Raw genomic sequence first — 21,476 nt, 5'->3', positions numbered from 1 at the left:
GGGTGGGGTGATTTCTCACACACGCGCCCTATAGCAAAATCCTCTCAAAAAAAAAAAACCTGAAAAAATTAATAAATGAATAAACAAATAAAACTAAAACACTACCACCAAAAAATAGTGTAAATTCTATAAGTGATTCTGTTCAGAATTGTACAGTCTGTCCCCTGTGCTTTTACACATGTTATTTTAAGCAGCATTCCCTCATGCTTACCTATTAATGGATCTCTTGGAGATTATTATTCAGGTGATATTAATAATTATTATTCATGCTTCTCTCCTCAACTGGGAAAGGGAGAGAAAGAAGAAGGCATATTGAGGAAGAATGTTAGACTGGCAGTTAAGAGGCTACATTTAATTTCTAACTTTGTACAGACTGTGGTTTTTGGTGGCCTCATGAGCTCCCCATGCTGTCCCATAACCCCTTTCAATATACATGAAACTACCTCAGTCCGTCAGTCCTGTGATGAGTGGGAATTGTTTATTGCTTTAGTATGAGATTTGAGGGAGGTGCTTTTTGCAGAAATTAACATTGTATTTATAAGACCATGGATAAATTCCTGACCCTATCAGTGATCAATTTTCTGTATAGTAAATTGGACTAACTTGTTGGGTTAGATGATCTTCAGAGCCCCTCTGGTGGTCAAATCCTTATGTTCCACAATTTGTAAGGAATGAGAAGAGCACTTGGAAGGAATGGATACTGTCAATATCTGAAAAAGAAATGTTGCATTCTGTACTCTTTGTGGAGAAAAGTTCCAATGTCCTGTATTAGCACCCAGAATTAAACGCCATTCAGTTGGTCAAATCCTTATGTTCCACAATTTGTAAGGAATGAGAAGAGCACTTGGAAGGAATGGATACTGTCAATATCTGAAAAAGAAATGTTGCATTCTGTACTCTTTACTATTGTGGAGAAAAGTTCCAATGTCCTGAATTAGCACCCAGAATTAAACTCCATTCAGTCTGTAAGAATTCCATCACGAAGTCACTCATCTAAGTGGTAGATTCTGGTGTGATTCTGGTCCCCATGAAAAATAACATGGAAAAGGTCAATTTGTCCCAAAGTTGGATCAGGTATCCTGGTGGTACCCAAGACGATTAAGGTTGTACGCTGATAGTTCATTAAATAGCATTGACTCGATAGGAAGGAAGAGTTTTCAAGTTTCTTACTTTTTTTTGCATATCAATGAATACTCAGCTTCAAATCACTATTATTTAAGTACTCCTCTTTCTACTTACTCTCTCTCTACTCTTCCTTTCTAATGCAAAGTGATAAAGCCGGAGACTCAGAGCCCAAATAGACATAGTAACTAGAATTTAATAATAGTACCTTATTTTTATTAAATAGAATTTTATAGTTACTTTCTATTTTCATTTTTTTTTTAAGATTTTTGCCATAGGGCATGTACACTTATCAAAGAGAGACAGTGAGAAGGAAAGTGAGAAATCGCCCTCCAGTGGGGATGACCATACTGCAGTTCTTTCTCCTCGTTTCTCCTTTCAGGATTTTGGGTACACATACATGCCTGTCTGGCATTATTCTCAGGTCACCATTTCAGGACTGGACCATGTTTGGCGATGTGGCATTCCAGCCCCTTAACCACTGCCATACAACCTACTGGCCCCAATTACTTTCTATGTTTGGCATGATTTTCTGATTTTCCACTTATGTCAGTGGTAAGTTTTTGTTTTTAAACATTTCTTTCTTTCTTTTTTTAATAAGTTTTGGTCTTTTAAATTTCTTTTAATCTTATGAAGAATCAATTTTTAAAAAGTATCATGCAAAATATTGCAACAGTGGTGACTGACCCAAAATCATGAAGATAGTTTGAGAAGCTTGGAAAGAAAGAGAGTAAAGGGAATCAGTAAAGGCCCCATCAGAAACCTGATAACCTGGTCCGTAGGGCTAACTAAAGGGGGGTTAGTGAAGGGACAGCGTCCAAGCTGTGGGCAGGGTTAAAGTAAACAACAGGGAATGAACAGCATCCAAGGAGTCACAACAGTGGGAAACTTTAGTGCTTCTGGTCTCAAGAGGCACTAGAGGGGATATTGATGCAGGACCTGGGAGAAGCAAGAGGAGGCCACTGAACAGGAGCTCTGACTGCACAGTGCAGCCACTGCCAGCAACTGGACACCATCAGAAAGGAAAGGAGACTGGGGGACAAGTACTTGTCCTTTCTCTTCCTGCCCTCTGATCCTCTGATATGCTATCAGTGATTCCATTGGCTGAACTCAAACTGAAATCAGGACAAGAGAGCCCCAGTGATAGTCAGTAGAGGTCAGATTCTGTGGCTCACAGAGCAGGGCAAGGGAGGAGAGTAGACTGAGGCCTGTGGGAAAGGGCAAACGAGGACTGTGGAGCTCATTGGAGACATCAGGGTTCCCTCCCAGAGCTAACAGGATCTAGTTAAACTTGAAACTCATAACATTTATTCACAACTTACATGTGTTCAGGGATGCCATCCGATGTATTTAACCACTGGTACAGTGTAAGATCTTAGCAGTGAGAGCAGAGGTCATAAACTTCCTGCTAAGCAGACCCTTACCCTTTAGTTTCTAGACCAGGGGAGATGGAAAGAAGCTAAAAAGGACCACAACAGCCAAGTCATGCTGTGAGGGGGTACTTGGTTAGTTCAGGGCCAGCAGTATTTCAAAATATTAAAGGCCAATGGGCCTACTTGTGTGTGCAGGCTGGGATCATTCCTGCCTGGGTCTGAGAAATGAGGACAGAACTCATTCCCTGCTCTCTGTAAGATGATAGGTTGATTCATCTGTGTTCTATGTGGCCTACAGAAAAGAGTACAGAAGATTAAAACTCTTAGTATTGGACACTTATAGTTTCCTTATGGTACTTGAACTTTGTCTCACACTTATTTGTGAACTGATTCTCCCTAATGATTTCTTTATTATCAAAATGTAACTGCATTTTTCTGTTAGTATTCTACTGTACTTTATTAAGTTCTTTACATGTGATAGATACTCAATAAATATTTTCTAAGAGATTTTCATTGGTGTTAATTCTGCTCATTCTGAAAGGAAGAGAGAACTAAGCTTCCAAAGAACTTTCAATTCCAGACATGAGGTTCAGGGGTGTGATTTATGTCTTTTTCTTTTTTTTTTTTTTAGATTGCCAGAGAGTCCATGTACTTGCCAGGGCGAGAGACAAAGAGAGAGAGAGATGGCAACCCCTGTGGGGCATGGTCATGTCACAATCTTTTTTCCTCCTTTTTACACTTCAGTCAGGACTTGGAGCATGCAGTCACACATGCTCAGGATATTTTTTAAGCTGTCAGGTCTAGGACTCAAACCATGGTCTGCCACGTGGGATCCATCTCCCAATGCACAACAATCAACTGCTGAAGCTATGAAGTTCACCCTGTGTGTCTTTTTCTTATTACCCACCAAAACAGTGTTCCTCCATTAAGCAAATTGGATTCATGGGCTGTCACTGAATTTCTACACTCTCTTTTCCTTACCTTTATTCCAGTTGTCTAAGTAATTCATTTTTATGAAGCTATTTATGGAAATGAATATAAAACTTATGAAGTTGAAAGTCTAAAATTCATGTTAACATCACATTCATGTTACTTATGGTAATGATAATTTCTTAAAGATTTTGCTTTTTTCAGTTACTTAATGATAATTTCTTAAAGATTTTGCTTTTTTTAATTAAGTTCAAAGTTTTTAAAAACTTGATGTATTTTTTGTGTGTAATCATATAAAGATTTAAGAACTATTAAAGATTTGGGCAACTATGTGGAAAATAGTTACTGAATACTTAAGAAAAAGCTAGATGGGCAAGCAATTTAATTTTATAATGTTCTCATTATTAGATTCAATGTGTATTTGCCACGGTTTTAATATTTTTATATTTCTGTCTTCCCATTTCCTTGTAATTCTGTTTTTTGATCTCTATTAACATTTATAACTGGGTATTTTTAAATGTTTTTATGTATGTGCCACGTTAAAGTAAGTTACTTTCCTCTAAAACAGCATGTACTTTGTTACATTATCACTTAAAATGAAGGTATTCATAAATTATACTTTTTACTTTAAATGTGATAACATTATTATTTTTCCTGTGCCATAACTATATTCTTGCTTAAAACATTGTGTATTCATTCTTTCTTATGTGGAAAAAAAGACATAAAAATGTGGAAACCTAGCTCCCCTTATTCAACCAAAGTGTAGTTTTATCATCGAGCCTATTGAATTGTGAAGACTTGAGTCACTAGTTTATCTCATATGCTAATTGTTTAATTATAGCCTATATATGTCTCACTTTTAAGAGAAATTAGACCGACATTTAGCAGGTGTAAGACAAGAAAAATTAAACTCCTCAAAATAATTTAAATTCAACCAAAAGCATAAATTTGTCTTACCCTATGATATTTAATTTTTTCTACCTTATTTTGGCTTTATAAAAATTTGTAAAAAATCTTGCCTTCAAAAAAATCTTGGGAGTAGCTTGTTATATGGTGGTTAAAGCTTAGGTCTGGATCCCCACATGGCCAGCTAGTGAGCTTGAGTCCTGGACCTAGAGGCTTGGGAAATACACTGAGTGCATTTGAGTATGTACCAAAAATCTCAAAATGAAGGAAAGCTGGGGGAGAAGGGACCGAGATGTGACTTTTTTGCATGGAGGGTGCTTTCTCACTTCCTCTCTTACCCTCTTTCTCCAGTGAGAGAAATTTTTTTTAAATCATAATTTTAAAATAAAACAGTTACAATTTTCTGTAATGAAAAAACTGGAAAAATTATATATTGCCATTTTTTATTCTCGTATATAATATTCATAACCTCAAAATTCATATGGAAATGTTCTTTGTAGTACTTAAATTTATTTATTTATTTTTAATTTATCTTTTGCTAGAGGTCATGTGAGCACCAGAGAGAGGCAGAAAAGCAGAGAGAAGGAGAGGAGAAAGCACCCCCAATGAGGAATAGTCACTCTGTAGTCCTTTCTCCTCATGTCTCCTCCTTTCAGGATTTTGAGCACACATGGCTCATGTGTCTGGCATGTTTCTCAAGCTGCTAGTTCCAGGACTTGAACCTGCAGTTGACCATGTGGGATCCAGCTATCTTAACCACCAGGCAGTGGAGCAGATCACTCTTTATTGATAGCTAAGGATGATTTATTTGATTATGAACTCACAATAGATAGCAAGATGATTAATTATGGACATTTGTTAGTATGACACTATAAGAAAATAATAATTAGACATATGATAAAGATATCCCCTACACAGATTTGAATGTCAAATAGAGGAAATTGATCATTTTTCTTTCTCTCTTGTGTTGTTGTTTTCCAGGTGATGACGAAGGAGTTCAGGAGACAGCAGAATCAGATGGGGATACACAGTCAGAGAAACCAGGGCAACCTGGAGTTGAAACAGAAGACTGGGATGGACCAGGTAGGACAAAAAAATTAAAGGTCAACCCTCTGTTGATACAATCAGGAATTTACATTTTTTCCCACATAGTATAGCTTGAGAAACTTTTATAATCTCTTAAAACTGATTTAAGAAAAAAATGTTTTTTTTTTGGTTTGTTTCTTTGCTCTAGGGCTTGTGTGCTCATTGAGAGAGATAGGGAGAGGGGCAATAAGAAAGCACCCCCTTGGGGGTGACGATGCTGTAGTCCCTTCTCCTCCATTCTCCTCTTGAGATTTTGAACATGCACACATGTGTGTCTAGAGTGAAGAAGAAAATGTTTTTGTGTTTGCTGGTTATGTGGGAGTTTATATATAAAGATCGTTATTTTGAAAAGATCTTTATATTTTGTTTAAAAAAAAACTACAAAAACCGAATTGTAATATTACTTGTGCTTGAAGTGTTCTTTTCTTTCATACACATATAAAATTAACCATTATTTATTACTTTTTCTTTGAACAGAGGATCTTTAAACTATATTCAAATTAAATTGGGCATTATTTTAAAGCTATCATTTTCAGTTTAGTCATGTTGTGAGTCTTGGATTACACCTGAATATTTTGAAAAGATCTTTATATATATTTAGAAGTTTAGAGAATATTCAAAGATGCTGCCCCCAATTTGATTCGAGGTTTTGCTAGCACTTTCATTTTAATTAATAAAATTAAACTTGATTTTAAAGATCCTGGTATACAATTATTTCAAGAAAACCAGAAATTATATATATATATATATATGTATAAAACATTTATGAAAACTCTGTAGTTAAAAAAAACTTTATATTTGGTTCCATGTAATTTACAATTGACAATATATTTATAAATGAAGACTATTATGTCATAGGGGTTAAGGTTATATGCAAGTTTTGAAATAGTTTCTGCCATAATTTCCAAAGCAGTAACATTTTTCATTAAGAAAGATCCCTATATTTCAATCACATTTTCATCCTTGCATGACTTTGCAAATTGCACTCTGCTATGCGTGAAGAAGAGAGGAACTCCAGTGGTAATTTTCTGAAACCAGCAGCTGGAAAATATAATGCAAACAAAAATGAAGATATAGTCTATCTGATTATTATGATGTCATTTCTAATGTTATTCATGATACACATGTTTGTATTCTGTATACTATGGCATGGTGTTATACAAGATTTTGGATCAAAATTATTATAGTTAAAGTACCATAATGTCGGATTTTAAGAATTTCAAAGAAATTTTCACTTTATTGCACAATACTTCTGTCTTTTCAATTTGGGGAAGGATTCCTCTGATAAAATAATAATAATAATAATGATAATGTCAGCCCATGTTCTGGTTAAGGCATCTGAATCCCACATGACTGACCTCACAGTTCAAGTTCTAGACCTGGCATGTTGAAAAACATGCCAGATGCATGTGTATCCATGTGCCCAAGATCTCAAAAGGAGGGAGAAATAGAGAAGAGTTAGGGTGTGATCATTCCCCATAGGGGTTGCTTTCTCACTTTCTCTGTCTCTGTTTTTCTTCTGCAAGCGTATATATACCCTTTGGCAAATTACAAAAAAAAAAAAGGTGAAAAATATTTGGAAAATATCCCTTTTGTCATGGATGTTACATTTAACTTAAAGAGAACGAATGAACTTTATATTGCACAGTCCTTTCTTCATGGAATTTAGTGCGTATATCCTATTTAGAGGAGTTTTTACATTTAAAATTATATTAGATGGCCTTTGAGATATGATTGCATGCAAAAAGGTACATTCTGGTTTGCTCTCACTATGGGGAATATTTGTTAGGGACAGATTTTCCTCCTTGTTTCTGTTTGGGGTCCACAACTGCCCTACTAACTTGGGAGTAAGTGACTAAGTTAGGTGATAGCGAAAGAGTAAATATATTCTGAACATCCAGTGCTACTTGTTTCAAGAAGCTTTTCCAAAAATAAGATTTCATTACTGGGTAAAAATAAAAGAGGAAGGGGAGATTAAAATAGAGAATGATGCTGACATTAAGATGACATCAACTTTTAGTTAAATTTATGTATTTTATTTAATGTAATTTTCATTTAGTCTATAGTGATGAAAATATACTCTTTTGTGGGACATCTGTAGATATGTCAAAACTTTAAAGAGAAAATGTATGTCTCTCTAAGGCATTCTACCTATAAGAAAATTATTTCTTTGTATCAATAACATATTTTTGGGACCAGCAGTTAGCGTAATGGCTATGTCACTGAACTCCTATGTACTCCACTGTGGTTCGCATCCCGGGCCTGGTGGCTTAAACTCACGCACATGTGCATGCATGCCCAGTATACCAAGAGGAGAATGGAAAAGAAGGGATTGCGGCGTGGCCATCCTCCCTAGGGGGTGATTTCTCACTTTCGGTCTCTCTTTCTCTCTCTGTCTCTCTGACGAGCACACGTGCCCTATAGCAAAAACAAACAACAAAAAACACCATATTTTTGGGACCAGCAGGTGGTGTGGTGGTTAAGGTGCTGGACACTCTCACATGGCCGACTACGGTTCGAGTCCCGGATCTGGTGGCTTCCTTTCTCACTTTCCCTCTCCCTTTCCTCCTCTGTGTCTCTCTCTGGTCAAATTAAAATAAATGAGTGAATAAATAAAATTAAATAAATAATTATTTAAAAAGAAAAAAAAAACACTATATTTTTTATTATAGGCATTTAACAGATATATAAAATGGGTCTTTTATTTTGATACCTCCTGAATGAATGAATTTGATTCATAACAAAAGAATATATTTTGGATATTTATTACACTTCAAAGTAGAATATTTATTAATTTACTTCCATCAAGAGATTCAGAAGAAAGTAAGGGAGGTACTTTTATACTTCTGCTATTGCATAAATAGTAATAACTGGCACCAGCAGATGGTGTAATGGTTACATCACTGGACTCCCACGTAGTCGTTCATGATTCGAATCCTGAACCTGGTGGTTTAAGCATCACGCCAGGCACACATGTGTGCGTGCTCAAGATCCAGAGAGGAGAATGGAGGAGAAGAGATTGCGGTGTGGCCATCCCATTTGGGGGTGATTTCTCACTTTCTGTCTCTCTCTCTATTGAGTGCACGTACCCTATAGCAAAAATTTGTCTAAAATATATATATATAAAAATTATTTTAGTATTTTTCCCCAAATTTTTGTTATTCACAAAACAGTGCTCGCACTTTCCAACTGTATTAAAGAGAGAAAGTTGTCTGGCTTTTAGTGACAGTTTCCAAACATGATAGAAATGGACTTGGGATTCCAAGGGCGATAGGTTCACACTCTGCTTTTGCTCCTGGCTAGCTGGGAGATTTGGGGCCAATTGTTTAATCTCTTTGTGCCTGTATCTGGTTTTGTAAACTATAGACAATACAATGAACAGCTCTTAGACAATTTAGTCAGTTCATATATATAAAATGTCTACATTCATTGTAGTGGTTTTAGAATTGTTAATTTTGAAGCAGAACTTTTTAAAAATGTGCTGAGCTTTTATTGCCCAGTATTATATTCCATATAATAAAGGGTATAATTTTGTAATACCAACCATTAGTTTTCAATTTAACCACCAATTATTGGTTGAGACATGAGATAATGAGCCAGGTGTAATTTCAAGAACTAATTTTAAGGCCCTTCTACCCAGTCCTGACAGTCACCCCAAGAGAGACACTTTTCCTCTAAAAATAGAACTGAATCAGAGGATGAGGAAATTTTCTAAGAAATTTGAGAAACAGAGCTGACATCGTTTAAGATGGATCAGGGTTTATCTTATTTTTAAAGAGTTTGATTGAAGACGACTCTACAACCTTTCTGATGGCTGAATTCAATAATGAATCAACTGCTGTCTGAAATGTTCTATTTTTATAAAATGCAAATTACACAGCACAAAAATGTTTTTGTTATTCAACTAAAAGGTACAGTCTGTAATCTCAGTTGCTCACACCTTTGTTAGCTCTTGTAATTAGGTGGAATCTAAACAATCTTTAGGAAATTATCTTATATGTAAACATTTTGTGGCAAAATTCTTTAATATTTAGGTGTTCGTGACTCTTACTTAAATATTCTCAAGTGCCTGTGAGTCTTTCACAGTTTGTGTAGCTAGATGCACACTAAGCTTATAAGGTTCAGGCCATTATAAAACTCATTATCTCATTATTTTAGTATTTCACACGTCTATTTTTAAGTTTCATTGTTCTTTTTTGCTTTTTGAAAACTTACCCTATATACTTCCTTGCTTAGAATCTAATTCATATATTACTTACTATTTACTTTTATTTTTTAATCTGTATTTGCCTATATTTTACTTATATCATTTGTCTTTTTTTTAAGTAAATACTTTTCTTTCATCACCCTCACAAGTTTCATATTTTATCACCCCCCCCCTGAGTTCTTCAGGTTACCAATATTCTTAACACATTTAATTATGCAATACATATGTCACGCATTTATTATACACTAATTGTGAAAAGTGCTAGGTAAAAGTCTAAAGGTGTACCAAGATGCTCTCCACACGCTCCTGTTTTGATGTTGATCTTTCCTGTAGCCTTCCTTACTTATTCATGTATTGTATTTAGGTCACTGTAGCAGTAATTTATTGCCTCTTAGCCCACAAAGTCAACCATGCTCTAAACTGCAAAAGAAAATGTACAAACTTTAGAGTCAGACAGATCTTGTTTGCAGATCCGTCCATGGTAACAGGAGAACGTGTACAAATTTTAGAGTCAGAAGGATCTTTGTCTGCCATTTCCATGCTGACATTTATGGCTGAGTAGTTTCTGGCATGTTAAACAGCCAAGCCTTGGTTTTCTTGTCTTTAAAATGGGAGTAATAACTACCTTGAGCCACATTTTTTTTTTTCTAAAGAATTTTTTGCTATTGGGTACATGTGATTGCCAAAGAGACAGGGAGAGAAAGCAAGCAAGAAATCACCCCCTGGAAGGATTGTCATGCTGTAATCCCTTCTCCCTTCTCTTGGAATTTGAGGCATGCATACACATGCACCTGGCCTGAGTTTGAAGCTGTAAGATCCAGGACTTGGACGGGGTTGACTGTATGAGATCTAGCAACAATACCATTATGCCATCTGCTGGTCCCTCTGGAGCCACGTTCTGTGGCCAGCGTCTAGAGTGCTGACTTACATGCTTAGATCTAGACGGAGACTTGGGGGAGAAAATTCAGGAAACTCCTTATAAATCTGTTGTCTGCCTTTGTGGAATATGCACCTTCAGCATCCTATCTTACTTACATCAACCCTGAGTATGCCACCTCTCTGGATTACCTTATTAAGTCAGGGTTGCTTCTTTTCTGCACTTGGGAATAATGAGTACTTTGATTTCTCTAGCGTAATATTGAATGAATCTAGATCTTACCATCAGGCTAATAGCAGCTAAGATTAAAATTTCTAGGATCTCTAATAAAGGAAATTATCATGTTACTTAAATGTACAAATAAGTACTTGTATACATGTTAAGGTGTAGTAATGAAAACACACACAGATACAAAATTTTGAGGAAGCAATTATTTAGATAGTTTGACAAACTTTTCAAATAACTATGTACTTTTATTTATGTAGATGCTTGTACTTGTATGTTAAGCTTTTGAGTTATTCAATAAAAGTAAAGTAGAAAATCAAACACTGTATTGATTATTTGATGAATTAATAGAATAAAATTAGGAAACATTTTTGTATGTATTTTATATTACAGAACATCAAAACTTCCTGCTGTATTGATAAATGAAAATCTAGGTATCCATCCAAAGGAAATTACTTTGGGGTGATATGAAGAAGACCAAAAGCATTTCCTCTATTTGTAACTTGGCTCGACCACTTATTCATTGTGTGACTTTGAACAAGCTATTAACACTCCACAGCCTTAGTTTCCTTGTTTATAAAATGGGGCCAATAATAGCTACCTCATTAATGAGATTTTACATGTAAAGTGTGGGCTCTGAGCTTCCTAAGTGCACAATAAATTGTTCTTAATGTTTCTCCCACTATCATTTTGGCATTTGTGCCATAGTAGCCATTACAATGTCTTATATATGTTAAGTCCTCATTAAACATTAGTACAGTGAATTAATTTTGCAAAATTATTTGGCTGTGTAAAAATCACCACAAGATTATATTTTATTCTACCTCACTTAAAACATGATTCAGTTAGAGAAATTTTAATGTAAATGCATTTTCAAAAATAAACGTGTGGAATAAAATCAGACACATGTACTTGTTGCATCTGGACTAAAAATTGGTCATGAAATCTATAAATGCATGGCTTCATCAGGTTGCTGTTAAACATTATGGATAGATATATGCAGATGATCAGGCTACTCTGCTTAGTGCCTTAAACTGGGAAGAAAGAGAGTGTTTTGCAAAAGTAGAATGGTAACCAGAAGACAACTGAGATAGAAGCACACACTTAATGATACAGGTTTTTTTTTTTTTTTCTTTTTTTTTCCCCCTCTTTACTAGTCCAAAGAAGGGCTTGAAGATTACAGTTCTGATTTCGTTCCCTTTTTGATTGGGAAAATGTGGTAGATATAAGATCTGGGAAATGCCATTTGAAGTAAATTAACAGACACCTATGAAACATAGTTAACCATAGATATAGTCTGACAGTAAGAAGAATATTGTGAGAAGCGGAGGAAATCGTAGAATGACTGTGTATTACTCTGACAGTGAATTGGTATTATCTCTGCTATCAGATAATGCAGTTATCATTAATTTTCACATTTGCATTTCAATCTTTGGAAGGAAATGACTCTTGCCGGATGAAGATAAGAGCTCTGTACCACTATAATGAACCTTCATTTTATCCCAATGCTTTGTGTCCATATGAAAATGAGGCAGAGAAGAGTGTGTGTGTGTATATGCATGTGTGTGTGTGTGTGTGCATGTGTGTGTGTGCGTGTGTGCGCATGTATGTGTATGGAGGAAAGGGTCAGAAAAATGTTATAACGAAGTGCCAAAAATTTCTACAGACTTTTGAGCCCTTTATGAGACAAGAGGGGGTAAAAATAAATCTTCTGTAGTGTAGTTAAGTGGATATCGGATTAAAAGATGAAAGCCTTACTCTTTGTAGAACAGAATGCCACATGAACATAGTCAAAAAGTTCTCTTTATCTTATTCCCTTATGCCAGTTTCCACTCTCATACAGAATTAGGACACAACTAAACTCAACCAAAAGAAAGGGGAAAAAAATTTAAAACTGGTTTAGATCGTTGTCCAGACTTCTTTGAGTCATAAAGAACTGCATAAATATATCATTCAGTATTATTATTCTTAATTATTTATACTTCTTCAGCTATGTAAGGATGGGAATTAAGGATATTTAGATAACAGCTTGTTTCAGAGTTTGCAAACACCTAATTTATTTACACAAGTTTAATTGAGAAATTGAAGTTAAAGGATAATGAGTTTGAGATTAATTTTCTTTGGACTTTTCCTTGCAGTGACCTTTTCATCAAATACCACTGGACAATGAGTATAAGGTCAAATTTTACAAATATATCATGGTCTCTGAAATTTGTAACAGCACCTTCTTTTCAGCCCTACACTCTGCCCCATTTTAAAATTCACTCATCAACTATTTAAAAGCTTTCTTAACTAAAGTATGACTACCAACTCCTCTGTAAAACTTATTGATTGAAGTCGTTAACAGGATGAATTCTGTCCTAAGAACATTCACAAGCTGAAGTTCTAACCCTCTAGTACCTTACAATGTATTATAATTTAGAAATAGGGTGGTCGAATTGTTTAAGATGATGTAATATTGGCTAGGGTAATTATGTATAATCTAATATAGCTAGTGTCTTTTAAGAAAGGAAAAAATTGAGACAGACACATACAAAGAGAAAGCTTTGTAAAGATGAAGGTGGAGATCAGACTAATACTTCCACAAGCCGAAGAGTTCCGAAGATGACCAGTGAAACACTGGAAGCTTGTGGAGAGTCATGAACAGATTTCCCACACAGCTCTCAAGAAAAACCAACCTTGCTGAAACATTGATCTTCGATTTCTAGACTCCAGAACCGTGAGATGATAGATTTTTGTTAATTAAGCCACCCACTTTGTAATACTTTGTTATGGAGGTCCTAGCAGATGAGTACAGAGGCATGGCTTTGATAGCTCCTTTGCTTTTTAGTATGATATTGTCTTGGACTGGGTTCCAGGTCATGGTTCAGAGGTAATACAAGATGACTCATTGGGAAAGGTTCTAAGTGCATGTCCCAGGCCCTCCCTGAACATGCCGGGCATGTGTGCATGTGCCCATGATCCAGGCTAAGTCAGGGTGGATCGTGACTGAAAGACCCAGTTGGGAGTGCCCCCTCTTTCTTTTTGAGAAAATAAATAACTAAACTTAAAAAATAAAGTTCTAGATTCATCTTGTTAGTTTTCTGCTTTAAACCTGGAATAAACTCTTCTGTAAGGAATCCGATTCCTGTCAAACAGAATAGTATTTAGAGACTAGTCTAAGTGATAGGTATATAAAGGTAGAAAATTTAAATAGAGATCTGAAAGAGGAAACAAGCATTTTTAGTTGGACAGAGAGTGGAATTGGGGGAGAAAAGAATGGGAGTAGAGTAACCTAGGCAGACTATGCAGCATATTCCTGGCTTTGTTACGGGATAGAGGTGAGTTCAAGGCCACTGTGATTAAAGATTAGAAAGCCAAGCATGAGAGTGGTATCAGAAAAAGCTGATGAAATGAGAAGGTTGATTCTTCAGAACACTGTAGCCCCAAAACCACTGTAGCTCTTAATACTCTAATGGAATTTAAATCCAAGACCAACGTGAAGACATGCTATGCATAGAAGTCATGTGCTCATATTTACACTAATTAATTTTCAAATAATAAACTAGTATAACTGTTATGTAGAGAGTGCAGTGATCTTAGCAACAATTGAAAGGGCTTATAGAATGCACTTTCTATATTTGAAAGTGTGATTATATGTGAACTGAGAGTATTTTAATACTATTCACTGAGGTAAGGAGACCAAAGAAAAGGCACAGTCAGGGTGTAACAGCATGAGCTGGATTTTTTTTTTTTTTTTATTTCTGGAGTCAGGGGCACCCTGACAGGGTCTTCACCCTGTGATTCTCCCCAGCATTGCAGCTAGCCAGGATCACAGTGCACCTGGGTGCACATGGCTTGTTCAGTTAGCCCCAGGCATGAAACTAGAGGCTTCCTCTATGGCTGGGCATTGTGCAGGAGTGCACCTCCTGCCTGTGCCAACATGACTGATCTGAGTTGAATTTGTGTGTGTGTGTGTGAGAGAGGTTTTTGCTACAGGGTGCGTGCGCTTGCCAGACAGAGACAGACAGAGAGACAGAAAGCGAGAAATCACTCCCCCGGGGGATGGCCACACCGCAATCCCTTCTCCTCCGTTCTCTTCTTGGGATCTTGGGCACGCACGCATATGCGCCTGGCATGAGTTTAAGCCACCGGGTCTGGGACTCGAACCGCGGTCAACTACATGAGACTCCAGCGACATAGCCATTACGCTAACTGCTGGTCCCTGAGTTGGATTTTTTAGTTTAGTTTTCAGTTTAACTGAGACATCTGAGGTGGTGCTGTTGAGTAGAACATTAGTAATTAAGTCTAGGAGCTTGGAGCAAAGATCTGGTGAGGAGATATAATTTGGAGAGTCAGTAGTGTACACATGGCAGTGGAATTCATGGGAGTAGATGAAATTGACTCGTAAGACTGGTAAGGAGTGTCCAGAGAACATTTGGTAAACCATAAGAAGTTGATTTTTTTTTTTTTTAAGAGCATGTGATGACTGGGTTAAATGGTACTAAAAAGATGGAAGTTTTAAGACTTCTTGAATTTAATGTTGTGCATGTATTGGTGATTTTGCTATAGTGCACCTGCGCTCGCCAGAAAGAGAGAGAGAGACAGAGAGATAGAAAGTGAGAAATCATCCCCTCCCCGGGGGGAATGGCTACGCCGCCATCCCTTCTCCTCCATTCTCCTCTCGGGATCTTGGGCACGCACGCACATGCGCCTGGCGTGAGTTTAAGCCACCGGGTCCGGGACTCCAACCGCGATCGGCTACCTGGGAGTCCAGTGACATAGCCATTACCAGCTAACTGCTGGTCCCCGTACTGGTGATTTTAATTACAGCAATTTCATGGAGCTCTAGTGTTCAAAACCAGAATGTGGCAGATGTGAGTGAGAAGAAAAAGCAAGCACTGGATTCAGCTACTGTAAACAACTATTAAGAAAAGGCTGCTCTGACTGAAGGAATTTATAAATACACACACACACACACACACACACACACACTCTTCTTGAAACTATCATTCATTGATAAAATTATTCATTACCATTTACCTCTTCTTTCTGCTTAAGGATTTTCTGAACTTCAAAATTTAGAAATTTATGTTTTCAGAGAAATTTGTGTTTTTGTATTAAACTATTCTAAATGTACTATTCCTTAAATTTTCTAAATTATTTTTAAAGTTGTTTCTTATTTCCTGCCCCTACTGTACATATATTAAGGCTTTTCATATTAAATTTATTTTATTTCTTCTAAATTTTATGATCTCAATACTTATTTCTCAGTAATTTTGGCTTACTTTTTTTTGGTGAGGTTTATCACTGTAAATGTAATTGATATGTTAACTTTGATGACCATCTATTACTACTGTACATTTGATATTACTTAGAGCTTTGCTTTCCCTTACTTTCCAATATCCAAACTGATAACAGTCAATTGTGTTTTTGCTGTTGTTGTATCCTCAAGAGTGCATTTGGACTTTAAGTATTATTATGTCTTTGTCTTCTTAATAAACTTGTCCCCTGGGCCCAGCAGATGGTGTGGTGGTCAAGGCACCTGGAGTTCCATATGGTTCAAGTCCTGGACCTAGTGGTTCAAGTCCTGGACCTAGTGGCTTGAAAAATCACACTGGGCGTGTGTGCCCCAAATCCCAAGAGGTGAATGGAGAAGGGATTCCAGCATAGCGATCTCCCTAGAGGGTGATTTCTCACTTTCCCTGTCTGTCTCTGTCTCTTTCTTTTCCAGCCAGTGCTCATGCCCTATGGCATGCTTGGAGCTTGCAGCTCATTCACTAATTTAAAAAAAAAAAAAAAAAAAGGAAGAGTTTGATAAAAGTTCAGCTAAGAAACTCAATTGTAATTTTGACTTTCCTGAAAGTGGAATAGAAAAGCAGAGTCTCTGATGGCCTATCTGGTGTTTGGCCCAGCTATTGGAGGTGGTGAAGAGTTGGGAGAAATCTGATAGGAAGGTTCCCCAGGAAGAGCCTGAGCTTCTAGATAACAGCTGACTTGTTCTTGGCAGAATTCCTATGGGCCATATTTTACGTATACCTAAAACAAAATTACAAGTGCTGGATGTTTTCATTTTTTTTTCTTTCTTTTCTTTTTTTTTTTTTTTTTGTTTAGTACATTGTCATATACAAGGGAGTAAGGAAAAGAACATATTGGGTGCTAAACATAAGTTTGCATTTGGATAAATATGCAAAGAATCTAAGACCACTTTTTTGTTTTATGAAGGACTCCCATAATGCTCACATTACGCCTAACATATATTTCAACTGTCCTGTAAAGATAGCCACAAACCTTCCTGATTGGTGGGAATTTAAACAGATATTTTTGTTTTCCCCTATTACTATTTTTATATTAATTAATCAAGATTGACACATTTTTGAAGATATCATTAATAATATAAACTAAAGCAAAGGGGACAAATACATGAACTATATGCTAATAAAGAGGGAAATGTCTTGTTTCTTATAGAATTAAGGAGACTATAAGCCAGAAGATATAAACATGATTGAATAGAGGGCATCACTGGCAGTGTAGTAGGAAAGGAAGCTGGATCTCACCACGGTGGCCGAAGTTTGATTCTCAGCCCTGGTGGTTTGAAAAAGATGCCAGGCACATGTGTGTGCCCAAAATCTCAAAAGGAAGGAGTAATGGAGGAGAAGGGATTGTATGTGACCACACCCATTTTTTCTTTCTCTTTCTTTCTCTCTGGTGAGTACACATGTCCTCTGATAATTAAAAAGAAAATTGAATATCTGAGCTTGACAGCATTACTTTTAGTATGTGCTTTTAATAAACAATGCATTATTTAATTTTATGTTATTTTTAGTCATACTTTCTATGAAAAGCAATAAAAAGAAAAAAAGCAAGCCAAGAAAAAAAAGAATAGAAACTTCTTTTTTCAGTGTTGCTTTCAATTCTTTCTGCATATTCTTCTTTAAATTAGAAGTTTTCCAAGGAAATTACCAAATTTCTGAGTCAAGGGCATTTTTATTACCTATAAATTGAATAAAAGTGGGAGAACTGAGTATGTAAATATTTAGCCTTTCATAAGGGGGGTGTGAACTTCTGATGTATCTTTTCTTGTAAGAACACTATAGTAATATGATTAAAGCAACAGATACTTAATAGAGTGATAAGTATAAGTAAAAGTTTAAAACTGTGACTGAACAGAACTAATCTTTTTTTAAAGACAACTCTTTTTTTTTAAAAAAAATTATTTTCTTTTACTTTATTTATTTAGTTATTTTAATTTGACCAAAGAGGGACAGAGAGGGAAAGACAGAGAGAAAGAAAGCAAGAAAGCCTGCCGCCAGGTCCGAGACTCAAACCACAGTTGGCCATGTGGGAATCCAGCGCCCTTAACCACATGCTACCTGCTGTCCCTAGAACAGAACTAATCTTAAAAAAATTTTTTTTTTGTTATAAATGGAGTTACTTGAGTGGTCCTTGTTAATTGTGCATATATAAGGCAAATAGGAACCAAGGTTTTTAGCTTATGTGTGGGAATCTTTTGTTACTTGGCAATGAATGCACTCTGTCCTGTGGATATCAGAGCTCTGGTGTGGGATGGGGTGCTGCTTTGCATGTGTAACTTAGAAACTTTCTGTATGACAAATCAACCAACTACTTTTCCCCAAAGTTAGAGTGTGTATTGGTCAGCAGGCTGCCAAAACAGACAACATTCCATAGACTAGGAAGCTGAAACCATAGAAATTTATTTCTTCAGGGGTCTGGAGGCTGGAAGTTCAAAATCAAGGTAGCAACAGTGTTAGTTTCTGATAAGGCCTCTTTTTCTAGTTGTAACCTGTTGCATTTTCAATGTGTCCTCACCTGGGCCTTCCTGGCTTTTCACTTAGAGTGTGAAAACTCCTGATAGATCTTCCTTTTTTAAAAAAAGCCACCTGCCCTGGGAGAGCAGGTGGCATGGTGGTTAAGGCACTCGACTCCCACATGGCTGACTGCATGAGTCCTGGACGTGGTGACGAAAATCATGCTGGGCACATGTGCATATATGCTAACAATCCCAGGAGGAGAATGGAGGAGAAAGGACAACAGTGTGGTGTGACCATACCCCCCTGGGTGTGATTTCTCTTCCCTTTCTCTGTCTCTCTTTCTGGTGAGCATACATGCCCTAAGGCAAGAACCAAAAACAACAACAACAAAAGGACTAGAGTTCTATTTGATGAGTGTCATATTCTTATTACCTCATTTAACCTTAATCACATGGGGGATTAGGGTTTCAACCTAAGAATTTTGGGGAAATACAATCTAGTCCATAACAAACTTCATCGGGATGGCTATAACAAGGTTTACTGGCAGGGAAAGGAAACCAAGGGAAGATCCTGGAAGACAAATAAAGTCAGGACTGGCCAATAAGGCTTTACATCTGGAGAGAGAAAGTTATTTCCCACACCCTTTTCTCCTACTCCAGAAAACCCATGAGAACAGCTTCCATGCCCTTGGTCCTGCTCTGGGAAAAAAAGAGCTGAACTGAAATGTGAGTGTGGATTAAGTGAGTGTTACTCTGAAGCCTGAGAAGGGCACTCAGCAGGTTGTATGGGACCTGAACCTGGCTGATACCACCTTTACAGATAAGGAGAATCCATTTCCTGTGCAGGGAAGGTTTTAGTAGTTACACCCAGGAATAGAAAACAAAGCAAAGGCTTCAGTAGCCAAATGATCTGCTTAGAATTTTGAAGTGGGGCGTCCTTTCTGAGATTTTTGGAGAATTTGGAGGATTGAGTCAAAAGAAGGTCTCAAGCAGGAAAAGGTTTACTTTAGATAAGATTGGAGAATTTTATCTTATGCTGATGAATGAGCATATGCAGGTTACAGAAGAATATGTAGGAAGCCCGGAGAAAGAGGCATCTGCTCTGCTTTGGGAGTCCAGTTAAGGCCTCTTGACTTAGTGATATGGAAGCTTTCCACAGGTGGAGAAGAGAGAAGTGGAAAAGGGGAAAGGAAGTGTAAGCCACATAGCATAATATAGAGGGTGAATTAGGGATTAGCTTTAGACATCTAAGCAGTAGCCCTTGTTGAGAGGTCTGATCAGAAGGTAATAGAGATTTGGGTAAAATGAAATGTGTAAGTAACATTAATAAGTGTGCTCGCTGTAAAAATGGGTTGAAAGTGGCGAAGAAAGAGTGGAAGAGACTCAAAAGAGTTCATGGAAAAAATTAAAGTATGAGTCTACTTAGTTACAAAAATTTTTTAAATTCATGCATAGATTTTCATAATTCACATTTTCTGGGAAGTTACATGCATGTGCACAGGTGTGCATGTATATATATTTTCCATTCTCTAAGCAATCAAGGAAAAAATGTATCTTTGGTTGTATGAACATAAGGGACCTTTATAAGGAAAAGGCACCTTTTTCACTGTGAAAAATATTCTAACTATTCTGTTATAACATTTAATTATTATTACATTTAATATTAAATTTTAAAAATAAATGAGATTTTTATAAAGCACTCAACCACATATAATGCACTTTTTCCACATTTTTGACAAATTATGTTTATAGGAAAAAAATGCACTGATTATAAAAACACAGAGGTATTTCTGAAAAGCCCAAATTATTCATTCATATAAACTCATAATTACAGTTATGTAGCAAAATTAATTTTATATAAAATAGATTTTTCTCCTCTAGAAAATGGAAGCAAATTATTTTAGGAACTCATGTAGCTTAAGGCTAGCATTTCATGCCAATAATTTATGATTAATATATAGTGCCTTAGCCACCACTCACCTGTTGGCCTCCCACTCATTCTTTACTTTGTAAAGCAAAGAGTAAAATCAAAACAAATAGATGTCAGACATTTAATATAGTAAAATGAAGATGACATATTTATTTGACATAAAAAGGCATGAAATATTTCAACCATGCTGAAAAGTTTGTGAGATCATGAGATCAATAATGCTCCTAATTCCCTTTGGTCAATTAATATTAAATATAGATAATACAAGAAAGTTACCAGTTGGGCTTAATGACAGTCATTTTCTGAATTATAAAGTATTCAAATAAAAGCCCTGATAAAGATAAAATTAGTAAATCAGAGGGCTAAACTATTTTTATCCAGAGTGTTATTTTTTTAAAATGATCAAAATAAAAATGATCTAAAATTACTGTTGTGGTCATAAAACTGCTAATTGTGTTACTGCTGCACCACCAATCCAGCCCAAGGATGATTACTTTCCAGGTTGATTATTACTATTATTAAAATAACAGTGGCGGGACCAGCAGTTGATGTAACGGCTATGTCGCTGGACTCCTACGTAGTCGACCATGTTTCGCGTCCTGGACCTGGTGGCTTAAAACTCATGCCGGGTGCGTGTGCGTGTGTGCCCAAGATCCCGAGAGGAGAATGGAGGAGAAGGGATTGCGGCGTGGCCATCCCCCCTGGGGGGTGGTTTCTCGCTTTCTGTCTCTCTGTCTCTGTCTGTCTGGAGAGCGCACGTGCCCTATGGCAAAAACCTCTCCAAAAACATAAATAAATAAATAAAATAACAGTGGTACTGTACTAAAACCTTACAACTAAAGGAGAGAGGTATATATTGATGCAAAACCAAATACTGATTTATTTTTCTCTAAACAAGCTAGCAAATAAATAAATAGCTAGCCGCTGGGTCTCTTTGTTTCTGTCTCCACATATAAGTGTAGCCTGGGGATCAACAGGTGGTTTGGATTCTCCTTTTTTTTTTTTTTTTTTAGGGGTTTTTTCTTTAGGGGGCAGCCCCTCCCCCGAGAGCGAAAGACAAAAAGTGAAAA

General features: G+C 36.6%; 1 protein-coding gene across 1 annotated transcript in view; it reads left to right on the top strand.

Moving 5' to 3' along the window:
• The window catches only part of ZFPM2 (zinc finger protein, FOG family member 2), a 424,160-nt gene that overhangs the window by 25,527 nt on the left and 377,157 nt on the right, over nt 1–21,476 (top strand). Inside the window, exon 3 of the mRNA XM_006145582.3 lies at nt 5,313–5,414. Coding sequence (XP_006145644.1) covers nt 5,313–5,414 — 102 coding nt within the window. The remainder of the gene's footprint in view (nt 1–5,312; nt 5,415–21,476) is intronic.

Source organism: Tupaia chinensis, unplaced genomic scaffold (assembly GCF_000334495.1).
Source record: "Tupaia chinensis unplaced genomic scaffold, TupChi_1.0 Scaffold000154_1, whole genome shotgun sequence".
In the NCBI taxonomy this organism is placed as follows: domain Eukaryota; kingdom Metazoa; phylum Chordata; class Mammalia; order Scandentia; family Tupaiidae; genus Tupaia; species Tupaia belangeri.
Note: the sequence above shows the minus strand (reverse complement) of the source record. Positions and strands in the feature narration are given on the sequence as shown.